Genomic DNA, 15,298 nt, shown 5'->3' with positions numbered 1-15,298 from the left:
CTAACTTTCTAGATTTGATACAAGGCATACATATTTGTTGTATAATCATGGTAAATACACAATACAACACACAAATAATCCTAAAACATTCCCTACCTCAATTGGAATGAAAATCCCAATTACCACCGAAATGAAATAGCCCCAAATTTTCAGTCCGCAAAACAGAATTTTCAGCTTGCTACCTTTAACTTGTAAAATTCATAAAAAATTCAATTCTAACCCAAATTGAATGAATCCAAAACCCAATGAAAGCTTAAACACTTTAATTTGATAATATCAATTTAGTTTAACAAAATATTTTCCCAATTGAAACAGTTTTGACCCACAACTTTGAAACAAATTCTGTCCAGAAAACACATTTTCAGCCTGTAGCTTCCAACTTTGAAAATTCATGAAAAATTCATTTGACATCCAAATTGGGCAAACCTAATTTATTTTGGAAGTAAACATATGAGAGTGTAAAACTAAAAATTTAAGCCATGATCCAATGTCAAAAGGTTAGTGAAATAAATCATTTAAAAAAATATTTTCCAGTTGCGATAAAAACATGGACAGCAGATAGTTTCAGATTTTTTAAAAAACTTTAGAAATGCTCTAAAATAGTGAAAAAATTCTGAGTAGTGTAAAACCCATGGGGAAACTCCCAATAAAAATTTCAAGGCAATTAAAGCACCAAAACTCCATATAAAAATTCATTTCCGGACCAAAAAGGAAAAACTTCAAATTTCCAACGACTAGCTTGCAACTTCAAAAATTCATAACTAATTCATTTTAAATCCAAATTACATGAAACCAAAACTAAATGAAGGCTAATTGAGTATATTTTCATATTTTATATTTAATTTGACAAGATTAATTTCAAGTTAAAATAATTTAAGGGCAAAATACAAGTCCTTCTCTTCTATACATGTAAAACACTCAATAATGACATAAAAATACTTTAAATAATAGATCAATACCTCACTAGAGAATTGAATCTCTAGATACCAAAGCAAAATTAGGAGTTAGGCTAGATCCTTCAAGGGTTTTGAAGAGGAGGATGAGGGGAACAAAAAGTATTCGAAGTTTTATGGTCTAAAGTAAGTGGAAGGGCCTCAAAGATCAAGGTCAATGCCTAAGGCTTCAAGCTCCATCCATGGAGGCTAGGGTTTTCTTGTAAGGAAGAGAATGAAATAATGTGGTTAAGTGTGAGTGGAGGAAATAGAAATCCTCCACTCACTATGTGCTCTTACACCATGGTCAACACACACATCTATGGTCAATTGCACAAAAACCCTTCTTTAAAACCATAATTCCAAAGTGGCCCAAAGATATTTGCAAGACTAAATTGTGAACCTACAATTGTCACTAATCCATGGCTCCTTCCTAGGCTTAATCCCACACCTACACTTGTCAACCATCCAAGCCAACAAGTGCACCAATCCTAGGCCAACAAGTGGGTGAATCCTCACCCTCCAAATGTCATCATCCAATGCATTAAAGCGTTTCCACACAAATGTCAACAAGTGGATCAATGAGAGTGTGACACTTGTCACACTTTTCAAAAATTACAAAAAGGTCCTTTTTGAAAATATCCTCCAAATTCAATTGGAAAATGGTCCCCAAGATGAAAAATAATTACTTTATTTAATTACACTAAAACCCCACAAGTTAAGAATAATTACACTAAAGTATGCATTAATGCCCCTTTATGAAAAAGTAAGCAATCAACATGCTTTTCTAGAAAAGTAAAAATATCACTATCATGGAAATCAAATATCATGAATGCATGCAAAACCGGAATCAAATCCGAGCACAAAAATTGAGGTTGTGCAAGGAAAAAGGATAAACGAGAATAAGACAAAATGTGAATAGTGTTCGGAGAAATAAAATATGGAAATGATACAATCCCCAAAAGAAGTTGTCAATCCAAGGAAAAGCGTCTCGGAAATCATTCCAGAGCACTCGAGACGACATTAAGTGATGGAAAACCAAACCCAAAAAGGGAAAGACAATTGAAAAAAAATATCCGTTAAAATCTGAGAAAAAGAAAAGGAAGAAAAATGACCAGGTCATTACAACCTTCCCACCTTAAAGGGATTTCGTCCCCGAAATCTAGCCCCAACAAAACAAAAAGGCGAAACTAGGATAACTACGGAGTATATCTCTGAGTATCTCTCACAACATGCTACGAAAGCAATCCCAAAACTGAAGACAACGTACAACCCCATGTCATTCGCACCCACGTGCTCACGACAGGACAACCCCTCAAAAGAAAAGTGATCATATGGCCACTCCACAAGTCGAAACTCACACACAGAACTTAAGGCCAGACGAGGGAACGGAAGATAACAATCGAAAGCACCCTTCCTGACGAACCATCATAATGAACCAAAAACAACAACCAACAGAACTCCAAGATATCTATGAATTAAATCAAAGTACTAAACAAAGACGACATAGCAGTACGAATAGCGACCAGAACCCGCCCACGACGTACTCAAATGTGTGGTAGCAATGACAATTCCTAGCCCACACTTACTCGTCTGTAAGGTAGCATCGACGACAACTAGCACCCGCTCACAGCACACAACTTGTATAGTAGCATGACAGTATAAGGCACCAATTCATAACCTGCCCCTACGATTTCAAGATTGCTTCTATTATGCTCTTATTTAACTGAGTTAGCTTATTTTGGGGATAAGTCCCTGAAAATGGAAATAATATAAAATCAATCTAAAGTGAAAAAATAAGATAGATAAAGGTTTTAGAATACCTAAGCTTAAGGGGTTTAAATGCGCACTTTTCAGTGCTCATCATCCAACATTGCTGCTTCAATTGATAGCTTAGTCTCTCTTTCTCTCTCTTTCAGTCTCTTCTGTGCTCTTTCCTAGGGTTTGAGGTTTTCAAGCTCCGAATTGTTTCAGTTAAAGCACGTTTTGTTTAATTCGAGTCCTTGTTGGGTTGGGCTTGTTGCCTTGGCCTTCACTTCTTGTTAGGCTTAGGCCCAGTTTCTTTATATTTATACATTTGAATTTTAGCTTTTGAAAAAAAAAAAGTTTGGGTTTTTTCTTCTTCTTTTTTTTTTTTTTTTCAAAAATAATAATAATAATATTGATCTTTCATAAATAAAAAAATAAATATTAAAGGTCAAAAGTTAACAATGATAATAGTTTTTGCTGACTCTTTTACAAAAGAGTGATGGTCTTTGTGGAATTTACTACTTATTTTACAAGAGTCTATTTGGCTTACAATTTTATAATTTAAATAAGAAAATCAATTCGTGTAATTTTTTTTTTCTACGAATATGTGATGGACCCATTACATTGTTGTAAGATTAACCATTTGTGCTTTAATGGGTTCTTATAATCAATCCATTTAGTTGACTCTATATATTATAACTCAGAATAAAAATAAGATTAGAAGAATTTGATTAAAATACAACTTTAAGTTTTACCCACTCTATTTTTTTTGACAAGTGTGGCTTTAAAGAGTGCTGAGAACGGTCATGTTTGTGGGACTATAGCCAATTAACCAATTTTCACTCGATTTAGTCATCTCCGAAGACGATATCATTTTTGATATTGACGAATGACAGTAACTTAGGAAGCAATTTGTGAAAGTCACAGCTAATAATTAAGGTTTGATTTCTTAAACAAGGCTGATGATTATGAGAAATTTAAATTTTCTTCATTTCTAAATCCAATGCATCGATTTGATGTTCTTGAATGTAACATAAGAGTCATCTTACCTTTTTAAGGGCTTTTCAATAATTCAAAAGATATATAACAGTAATATATATTTACGCAAAAAAAAAAGAAAAAGAAAAGAAAAGAAGCAAGGTCAAGTGTGTTTGGGAGAGTTTATTAGATATTATAGGGAAAATATGCTTATGAATCAATAATGATTTGGTGATTTAGAAAAAAAAATAATAATAATGATTTGGTGTCCTTTTTTATGCTGCTTTTAGAGATAAAGAGCAATAAAGAACAGTGTTAATAAGGTTTTCAATTTCTAATTCAACTAAAAGAGTGAGAGAACTTAGAGAGAAGTCAATCCAATACTACCCTCTAAAATGATTGGTAGAAGGGAAAAAAAAAAATAAAGAAAGAAAAGAAAATGGAACAAGTTTTCACTCTTTGTACAAGGAAAAGTTCATGACCTACAATTTTTCATCGATTCAAAATTAGATGAAAATAGAGGAGGGAAAAACAAGTTATATAATATATAATCAATAATGTAAAGTGAGGGTATTATTTTTTTTCTCAAATAATGCAAGGTGTCAAATTCTTTTCTTATTGGTCAAATATAAAAAAAGGAGAGATTTTCATTTCTTAAGCATGTTTTATTTAGATATCTTTGGAATTGTTTTTTCTCAAATATAAAAACCTCATATTATCATCATGATGTTTTTGGTGTTGATTTATTGAATCTCCACTACTTCGGCTCTGTCCCATATAATACTTTAATGTTTAGAATGACCTAATTCCTCTAAAAATATAAAAAATTTCAGTTCAAGTATGACAAGAATTTTGAAGTCGAATTTGGGGGACTTGAATCGTTCAAGAAAGTGGAAATCAGTTCAAGTGTGGCCGAATAAGTTTTAAAGTGACTTTGAAAAGCATGAACCAATTCCAAGAAGTGTGAACCGGTTCAGGTCTGCCCAACTTGAATCCTAAGGTTCTAAACACTGTGTTTGGTAGGTTCGGAAAATATACCAATTACGAAACGTGTCATAACTTTTTTAGATTTTTTCCTAAAGTGTTGTTCTTCCTCTTTTTGAATGATCTTAGTTATGGCATCTTTGAACAACCTTCCAATTCTGCAATTGCTGTCAATCCTGATACAATAACTTAATTTACAACCCGACTAAGATTTATTTTGACATCGAAAATTACCAATTGCAGAATTTATATCTCACAAAAAATATATTAAATTATATGATAGTCTCTATGTACGACTCTTTTGAAGCACCGAGAAAAAAGGAAAACTAAAGTATTATGATCAAAGATGGCAAAAATGCCCATAACAATAATGGTATTATACATGCTAAAAATTATGTTCTGACTTGATAAATGACAAATTCTAAAGCTACTACTTGTATAAGTTATTAAAGACTTTTCTATTTTGTTTCTAATAAATTGTATTTTATTAAAGTTTTAGTTCAAATGGTAGTGACTCTGACTCATGCTCACACTCACTGCGCTCTACCTAGAAATAGTTGTTGAACGCCTCTGGCTTTGCAACTCCTCAGCTTGACTTCAAACTTAATCCTTGTAGAAAGGTTGCTGGTAGAATACAAAAACTCCTGTCAACTTGCTTTTGAATTATTAGTTGAAGATCAAATCCTGCTTCTGAATAGAATCTTTAAATCTTCAATATGAACTCCGATCAAATATAAAACATCAACCTAAATCGCTTTTCTATTTAAGTGTGTGCTCTCAAAAAAAATTGGTTTGATTTTCTGAAGAAAAATAACGTACTCTCAATTAAAGGCTCTCTAAATTGTATGAACATTTTCTCTTGAAAGCAGTCAAAATTAGGAGTAAAAATAGAGTTAACATAGATGTTAGAGAGACCTCTAAACCCTTGAAAAAATAAGTTATATTCACGCAAAAACGTCTCCCTAGAATATGATAAAAATGAATCCCAGTTGGACTAAAATAGAAATTTTCATATTGGTTCTAGGCTAATTGGACTAGTCCAAAGAAAGTTGGACTGATCCATTTTTGACCAAAGGTAAAATCTATGTCACTTAGTCTTTAGGACCGGTACAGAAAAGTTGGACCGGTTCATTTTTAACCAAACCAACATTCGTCAAACCAAGCCATGTTGGACCGTCCATTTTTGGCTGGATCTTAAAGATTTTGATCAAAACTTAATTTTTCTTAAATCTTTCCACGAAAATGAACTATAAAATGCCCTCACCTCATACCTTGACTAATATGATGTTGTCTTTAAACCGAATAATATGCACTTTGTCCAACTTTGCCATTCTGCTTCTAACATTAAGACTCAAGAATAAATCATATAAATACAACTTGATTAAACTAATTTTGACACCAAAATTTGTCGATTATAGCATAATATCTCAGGATTCTCACTTGATAAATGACAAATTCTATAGCTACTACTTGTATAAGTTATTAAAATACTTTTGTATTTTGTTTCTAATAATTGTGTTTTATGAAAGCTTAAGAAATTGTGTTTAGTTCAAATGATGCATATTTTTATTAATTTTTCATCACAGTCATAGTGATATATCTTTTCCAAATTGGAATCAAAGTATTCAAAAAAAAAAAATTCCCAAAAACTTGAATTTTTAAAAAATTGAAAAATTTTCTCTAGAAAAATTAATTTTAAATAATGTTTTTTCTTTACTTCTTTTCTTTGTATATATAACTTATCATTTCATCTTTTATGTCTTTCCTTTCTAGTCAATTTTCCATCCCTATTTATGTCAGTTGCATTTTTCTCATTTTTTGGATTATATTTTCCTTAATAAATATATTAAGACTAATATTAAAAAAAAATTAAATTACAATTGATTTATAAATTTTTCAAATTTTAATTACAAGTTCTATTTTGATTCCCCAAATCAAAATTTCGTGCTCCCCCACAAATTCAACCAATTAATTAATATTGTTCCGCCCTCTCCCTCCATTCCTTTTACGATTGTGATCTGCATTTTGATAAATTTGATTATGTTCAATGTCCAAAGTTTTTTATGACTCAAATGGCTACAAATTAATTAATATTTGTGGCATAAAGAAGTGTTCACTTTAATTATATACTATTTTTTATTTATTTTTGGTTAGGGAGGGGGTTGTAAGTAACATTTAATACCTTTTAACATGTGAAGTGTGAAAATATTTCAAAGACATTTTTACTTGGGTCCTAAAATGTGAATGTGAAGTTCCTAAGGGGTATAACAGTGTTGGCAAAAATTAAGAAGGCAAGTCCTTAAAGTTTTGTTTCTGAATCGTACTTTTAATCTAAATAGTGCGTTTATTATGAGATGGATACACGTACTTAAAAAGAAATAAATAAATAAATAAATTCATGAATGAAGGAAGCTGGTTGGTTTTTTGAAGTCCAATCTGTGTGAATGTGAGCTTTGAAGTTTTGTACCTTTTCTTTCTTTAAAGACTTGACGTTGAAGTAGAATATTTTTTCTTCTTTAAAGACTTGACAGCTGCCGTTTGTTTTGGTTTGTCAACTAAAACGCAGCATATGGTCTTCCGACCCATTGTTATTGTTTGTTTTTTTGTTTTTTCTGCTTTATTAAACAAAAACTATGTGTCATTTATTTATTAATTTGTTGTATTGCTGCATCACAGTACCTTCATTCTTCAAGCAGCACAAAAATAAATAAATAATAAAATAATTACAAATTATAGTAACTTCTATCCATTATTTCCTTTTAAAATAATAATAATAATAAAAGAATAAAAAGTTTTTGTAGATTTCATTTTAATAATTATTAAGCCATGGCAATACTGTTTGTTGTTATTAAGTAAGAGTTTGGGAGCATCTAATTGTTGTCTTGGATTTAAAATTAATGAAAATTTAATTTAAAATGAAAACTAGATTTTTCCAAATTGAACAACCATAGCTTTAATGAAGTTCACCTAAAGAAAAAATAAAAAATAAAAACTATTAGCTTATTATCCTATGGTCATCATTTGTTTTTATTATTATTATTTTTTTTCTCAGCATACTGTCACGCCCCGCCTATGGAGGTTGTGCCACGCAGACGCTGAGGAGGATGTTGCATGGCAACTGCATGGCAAGTGGAGTTTCTAGAGTCTTCCGGAGTAGTCTAGAGTTGTGTGGAAGATTCTAGATATGTGTAGAAATATGTAGAAGTGTGTGGAAGGTTCTAGAGTTCTCCAGAGTTGTGTGGAGTAGTATGGAGAGTTCTAGAATGTTGTAGATATTTATGGATAAGTATGGAAGTGTGAAGAAGGTGGGAGAAGATTCTAGAGAATCGATCTCCACCATCGGTTAAAATGCATCCTAGCCGTCCATTGGGGATGGGGATGCCTATAAATAGAGGTAGGACTTCATTTTGTGGACAACAAGTCCTAGAGTAAGTCTTGAGAGCCTTGTAGAGAGCTTGAGTGCTAGCCTTGTACAAAGCATTCTTTGAAGTAATAGAAGTGTTCTTTCCTTGCCAACTTAAGTGCCTTAGTGTGTGTGAGTGTGCAAGCCGAGTGAGGAGAGGGCGAGGGCAACTACAACACTAGTAAGCGCACGAGGGGAGTGTGTTGGCTAAGGTGTGCACGGGAGTTAGGCTGACCAAGTACTTGCGAGAGTGGAAGCAACGTCTTGGTGCCGCACGGGAGCAGCTAGAGTGGTACTGAAACTCTAAGCCCGTGACAGTTGGTATCAGAGCCAGGTTCGTCAAGGGAGCTTTGTTGGAGTAGACATGGCTAGCGGAGGAGACCACCAAGTCCACATCTTAGAGCAGAGCTTGGAGGAGAAGCTTGCCACACACTTGGTCTACACGGAGACTAAGTTTAATAGGCTCGAGAGAAGGATGGCGGAGCTCTACGAGCTGATTGATGGCATCGCCAACAAGGCGCAAGAGAAAGAAAGGGACTTGCATGATCGGGTAGACGACTTGCGCATGGAGATTGCCGAGTGCAAGAAGGAGTTCTCTCAGGCGCGCGAGGTCGTAGTGAAGCCAAGGAAGAAGAAGGCGCCGGAGCCCAAGGAGTACGATGGGGCAAGGAAAGCGCGCCAGATTGACAACTTCTTCTGGCACATGGAGCGGTACTTCGAGTGCATGGAGATCAAGGATGATGAGGAGAAGGTGCAGACAGGCACTATGTACCTCACGGACACTGCCGCTCTATGGTGGAGGCAGCGCTTCACCGGTAGAGGCGCAAGAGCAGTTGACACATGGGAGGAGTTTAAGAGGCAGCTCAAGAGGCAGTTCTATCCCGAGTGCGTTGAGGACCTCGCCATGATCAACCTAAGGCGCCTGAAGCAGAAGGGCAGCATAAGGGAGTATGTGAAGGAGTACTCCAACTTGATACTGGAGATCCCAGAGATGCCGGAGCGGCAACGTGTGTGCTTGTTCATTGATGGGCTGCAGTCTTGGGTGGCCACGGAGCTAAGGAGGAGGGAGCCTAGAGACTTGGCATCCGCAATGGCTATAGCGGAGCGCCTCGAAGACTTTAGGCGCGATGACAAGAGGGCCACGTCTCCCAAGAGGGACCACGGCAAAGGTGGGGGAGACCGGCGCTTCAAGAAACGGGGCTCGCCCAAGTCTAGCGATGATGAGCACAGCGATGAGGAGAGACGCCCACGCCATGATAAAGGTAAGGACCATGGAGAGAGGTCTAAGGCTAGTGGCAAAGGGGAGCGCCGCGATAAGGGCAAGTGGGAGCCGAAGTGCTACTTGTGCGAAGGGCCGCACATATTGCGACACTGCCCCAACAAGAAGACCATGAGCGCCCTTGTGAAGGATAAGGGCAAGGGCAGGGTGGACGATGCGGGCAGCGATGAAGATAGGTGCATGGGGGCTATGCAGATGCTGAGTAGCATGGCTCATGACACCAAGAAGAAGGGCAAGGCAAAGAAGGTAGCTGGGGTGCGCTATGTGGATGCGCAGGTTGGTGGCAAAGCCGTGCAAGCGTTGGTAGACACGGGTGCTACACACAACTTCATTACCCCGGAGGAGGCGCAACGACTTGGCTTGGAGATGCGCAATGACTTGGCTTGGAGATGCGCAAGACGGAGGGCTGGATCAAGGCCGTCAACTCCGAGGAGGCACGCGTGAGTAGAGTGTGCAAGGAGGTGGAGCTATGCATGCAAGGATGGAAGGGCAAGGCTGACTTCCAAGTTGCGGAGATGGACGACCACGACATGGTGCTGGGGCTGGAGTTCATGGACAGGAACAACGCCGCGCCACTACCATGCCTTGGTGCGTTGATGATACTTGGAGGCGAGGAAGGCAAGGCCGCATGCATGGTGCCGCTCGTGGGTAGGAAGGAGAGTCCAGAGGTGGCATTCAACACGATGGAGCTCGTGAGGACTTCACATCTCCCGAAGGGCATTCGTACGTTTGGGCCAAGGACATATGCGCAAGTGCTGATGACCTGCGAGAGGCTGGGTCAGTTGAAGAAACCGTGACGAGGGCGTCACGGAAATGGGTGGGGGAGAATGTCACGCCCCGCCTATGGAGGTTGTGCCACGCAGACGCTGAGGAGGATGTTGCATGGCAACTGCATGGCAAGTGGAGTTTCTAGAGTCTTCCGGAGTAGTCTAGAGTTGTGTGGAAGATTCTAGATATGTGTAGAAATATGTAGAAGTGTGTGGAAGGTTCTAGAGTTCTCCAGAGTTGTGTGGAGTAGTATGGAGAGTTCTAGAATGTTGTAGATATTTATGGATAAGTATGGAAGTGTGAAGAAGGTGGGAGAAGATTCTAGAGAATCGATCTCCACCATCGGTTAAAATGCATCCTAGCCGTCCATTGGGGATGGGGATGCCTATAAATAGAGGTAGGACTTCATTTTGTGGACAACAAGTCCTAGAGTAAGTCTTGAGAGCCTTGTAGAGAGCTTGAGTGCTAGCCTTGTACAAAGCATTCTTTGAAGTAATAGAAGTGTTCTTTCCTTGCCAACTTAAGTGCCTTAGTGTGTGTGAGTGTGCAAGCCGAGTGAGGAGAGGGCGAGGGCAACTACAACACTAGTAAGCGCACGAGGGGAGTGTGTTGGCTAAGGTGTGCACGGGAGTTAGGCTGACCAAGTACTTGCGAGAGTGGAAGCAACGTCTTGGTGCCGCACGGGAGCAGCTAGAGTGGTACTGAAACTCTAAGCCCGTGACAATACGGTATAGTTATCTTGATCTCTCTATCTCTCTCTCTCCTCCCTAAAGCACTCAGTGTGCTTGAAACTAGTGTTGTAAGTTGGGCTGGCCCAACCCAGCCCAGCCTCAACCCAACTTCAACCCGAATCGATTTGAGTTGGGCCAATTCAAATTGTACTCAGTATAAGTTGTGGTCAGAACCTGGACCGAATATTTTTGGGCGGGCTGGGTTGGGTTAACGGGTTGAGTTTTTTTTTTTTAATATATATATATATATATATATGTATATTACATATATTTAATTATATTATTATTAAAAATATATATATATTTTAGGGCAAATCATTTCAACCTCCCCAATCGCCTCCATCTCTATGTTACAAGGCAAATAAATGGAAGCTGGGAAGAAGGGGATAAAGCCTACGACTAGGTACCAAACACACTCTGTGCAATTGTTTGATGGAAGATTAGATGGTTGTCCGGAATTAGATCTGATTTATTCATCTTCAACAAATATTTCAAAGATTAGATCTGATTTAGTCATCTTCAACAAATATTTCAACAATGATTTATTCATTGTCTCGTTCGATCTCAACTCTGAAATTGCTCCCTCTCTCTCTCTGTGCGACTGCAAACTACAAAATCAACAAGAATTAGAAGTTTAAAACCCATATATTTCAGTTTATATATCTGTCTGCAAGAATCAAAAGTTCAAAACCTATTTACCTATATCAAAACCCATATCAGCATATCATTTCAGATTGTTCAAAAAATCAAAACCCATTTCTTTCAGTTTCCATCGCCCGCTATTCCAGTTCGGGTTCGCCGTTCGCAAGCTTCAGCTACTGTCTCTCAACTCTCAAGCATGTCCTCCTCTCAACTCTCAAGTTTCGCCGTTCGATTTAGGATGGCAGAGAAGTACATGGACAGCGGCAGAGAGAGAAAGAGAAAGAAGAGAGAGAGAGAGAGAGAGAGGAGGAGGAGGAAAAAAAAAAAATGGGTTTCAGGTTGGGTTCGGGTTGAGCCCGAGCCTTGGATTTTGACAAAAACATGAACCCGATTTGTGAATATAAGCCCCAATTTTAAAATTTTTGGGTTGGATTGAGTTAACAGCCCTACTTGAAACCTCCTTGAGTGAAGATGGGCAGGTTTTGCATTTCCTTTCAGCAAGTGGTCCAGTTACAGCAGTCATGCACATCGCACCAGCAGGACGGCAGTACCTTTTCTTTCTTGAAAGACTTGACAATAAAAAATATATATATATATGTAAAATCAACCAGCAGGTATTTTCTTTCATTAAAGAATTGAAAATATATATATATAAAATCAACCAGCACCTTTTCTTTCTTTAAAGACTTGACAATAAAAAATAAAAAAATGAACCAGCACCATTTCTTTCTTTAAAGACTTGACAAGAATACCTCCTGTAACAGCCGTTTGATTTGGTTTGCCATTTATGGTGAATCTTCTCTTTTTTGTCTTCTTCACTTTACTATGTGTATCCTACATTTCACGTTTTCTCTTTTTCTAGATTTCATTCATGCAACAGGTGTTGTGCAGTATATATATACTTCTGCTGCTGCTGTTTTAATGCAGTAGATCAAGATATATAATTTACTGAACCACTACTCATCACTGTGTAGCTCCCTTTCTTTCTTTCTTTCTAAAGCACTCATCACTGTGTGTTCGGAACTTTGGAACCTCCTTGAGGGACGATGGGGAGGTTTGGCATTGCCTTCCTGCTATTAGTGATTCACCTACTGTTTTTGTCATGCACGGTTTGTGGTGCCCTGTTTTCATCCAACTACACCGATGAATCGGCTCTTCTTTCGTTCAAGTCCGCAATCACCTTCGACCCCAACAACGTTTTGGGGAGTAACTGGACGGAAAACACCAACTTTTGCCAATGGGTTGGTGTCTCGTGTAGCCGCCGACACAGGCAAAGAGTCACAGCTTTGGATCTTTATGACATTGGACTCCATGGCACCATCTCCCCTCATGTGGGTAACCTCTCCTTTCTCAAGGTGCTAAGTCTTTGTCATAATAATTTTCATGGTCAACTTATTCACCAGATCAGTCATTTGCGTCGCTTGAAAGTACTCAATGTACAGGCTAACTACTTGGAAGGGGTGATCCCTGCAAGTATACACCATTGCCGACAGCTTCAAGTCATATGTCTGGTAATGAATGAATTTAGTGGCAGCATACCCAAGGAATTGAGTACCTTGTCCAGTCTCCGTGTGCTTTATCTAGAACAAAACAACCTCACAGGTACAATTCCATCTTTCTTTGCTAACATGTCAAGCTTAAAGTGGCTTGGTTTGAGAAAGAACAAGTTTCATGGAAATATTCCTAATGAGATATGTAATGTTCCAAGTTTGGAAATACTTAATTTCGGTAGAAATTATCTCACTGGGTCGATTCCTCCATTTATATTCAACATCTCCTCTTTACAACATGTTTCCTTACACTTTAATGACCTTTCCGGAAATCTTTCCTTGAGCAGTACTAATAGGCCTTCTAATCTTAAATATCTCAACCTTATAGTAAATCAACTCAGTGGAAACATCCCTTCCTATCTGTCCAATTTTTCTATGCTCAATGAATTATGGCCGTGTCACAACCAATTCACTGGAACAGTACCCGCAAGTCTTGGCCACTTAGAATCTCTCACAACACTTTGTCTCGAGCATAACCAGTTAACTATAGAGCCCAGAAGTCAGGAACTTGGTTTTCTCACTTCTTTGTCAAGCTTGAAATCGCTGGAAAGGTTGACCATACATGATAATCCATTTCACGGCATCTTACCAAATTCTTTTGGAAATCTTTCTAGTTCTCTTCTCAATTTTGATGCATCTAATTGCCAACTAATGGGTCGAATTCCTGAAAGAATAGGTTCCTTTACAAACTTGAATTATCTTATCTTGAGTGGCAACAATTTCAACGGGTCCATTCCGTCTACAATCGAGGGTATGAAAGAGCTTCAAAGGTTTTACCTTGATAGAAACAGGCTTGAAGGATCCATTCCAAAGGAGATTTGCAGTTTGCGCAACTTGGGAGATATTAGACTCCACAACAATAGCCTCTCTGGTTCAATCCCTGCATGCATCGGAAATGTTAGTGGGTTGCGGACGTTGTCATTGCATTCTAATTCATTGAACTCGTCAATACCATTGAGTTTATGGAGCTTGGATAATATGTGGTTCTTGAATTTGTCATTCAATTCATTAACTACTCTAGATCTCAACATTAGACCACTGAAAACACTTAGAACCATAGATTTGTCTTGGAACCAATTCTCAGGTAACATTCCAAGCACTTTGGGAGCCTTTCAAAGTCTAGGTTCTATCAACTTGTCAGGGAATTCATTTTCGGGACACATACCTGAATCATTTGGTAACTTGATAACGCTGGATTTCATGGACCTCTCCCACAACAACCTATCTGGTTCTATACCTAAGTCTCTAGAGGCACTTCCACATCTCAAATATTTGAATCTCTCTTACAATGAGCTATCTGGGGAGATCCCAAGTGGAGGTCCTTTCGAAAATTTTACAGCAGAATCTTTTATGAAGAATAAAGCACTTTGTGGGAAACCATCTTTACAGGTTCCGCCATGCTCAGGTTCAAGAACTAAACATTTTCCTTACAAATATGTTCTTCCAGCCATTGTTGCATCAGTGGCAATCTGCATTGCTCTATTGTATATGGTGCTCAAAAAATATAATGGAAATAAAGTAGAAGCACAAAGTTCTAATCCATTAGACGGAAGGGACCATAGGTTGTTTTCATATCAAGAGCTTTGTAATGCTACAAATAACTTCTGTGAAGCGAACTTGATTGGCATAGGAGGTTTTGGTGCAGTGTACAAAGGAATACTTTCTGACGGAACAAATGTGGCTGTGAAAATTCTAAACTTGCAACTTGAGGAAGCTTTCAAAAGTTTTGAAGCAGAATGCAAAGTGCTGCGAACTGTTAGGCATCGGAATCTTGTTAAGGTCATAAGTACATGTTCTAACATGGAGTTAAGAGCATTGGTTTTGCAATACATGCCTAATGGTAGTCTAGAGAAATGGTTATATTCTCACAACTACTGCTTGAATCTCCTTCAAAGAGTGAGCATTATGCTTGATGTGGCTTTAGCTTTGGAGTATCTTCATCAAGGTCAATTAGAGCCTGTTGTCCACTGTGATTTGAAGCCTAGCAATGTCCTTTTAGATGAAGACATGGTCGCGCATGTGAGTGATTTTGGCATTGCAAAGATATTAGCTGAAAATAAGACTGCAACACAAACGGAGACTTTAGGTACAGTCGGCTACATTGCACCAGGTAATTTTTTTTCAACCTTATTCACCATGTTTTCTGTGCATAACTTCCTTTTTAATTTTTATTTATTCAAAATTGTTAGAATATCCAATTTTATATGTATGGAAACTCAGACCCTTGCTACATTATTATTATTATTATTCAATATTTTTGAAAAAATTTATCCTTAGTATGA

At 37.6% G+C, this 15,298-nt stretch overlaps 1 protein-coding gene across 1 annotated transcript; it reads left to right on the top strand.

The window, feature by feature from the left end:
- Positions 1-12,512: 12,512 nt before the first annotated feature.
- On the top strand, positions 12,513-15,293 carry LOC132281072 (receptor kinase-like protein Xa21). Its single transcript, XM_059782810.1, has one exon. The coding sequence runs from the start codon at positions 12,513-12,515 to the stop codon at positions 15,291-15,293; it is 2,781 nt and encodes a 926-aa protein (XP_059638793.1).
- The last annotated feature ends 5 nt before the right edge of the window (positions 15,294-15,298 follow it).

Source organism: Cornus florida, unplaced genomic scaffold, assembly GCF_030987335.1.
Source record: "Cornus florida cultivar Cherokee Brave unplaced genomic scaffold, ASM3098733v1 CherokeeBrave_3.0.0_Hap2_Chr11, whole genome shotgun sequence".
NCBI lineage: Eukaryota > Viridiplantae > Streptophyta > Magnoliopsida > Cornales > Cornaceae > Cornus > Cornus florida.
This window is presented reverse-complemented; position numbering and strand designations above follow the sequence as displayed.

Excerpts from the sequence above, each read along its gene's own strand:
- LOC132281072 (XM_059782810.1), top strand. The coding sequence starts at position 12,513 with ATGGGGAGGTTTGGCATTGCCTTCCTGCTATTAGTGATTCACCTACTG.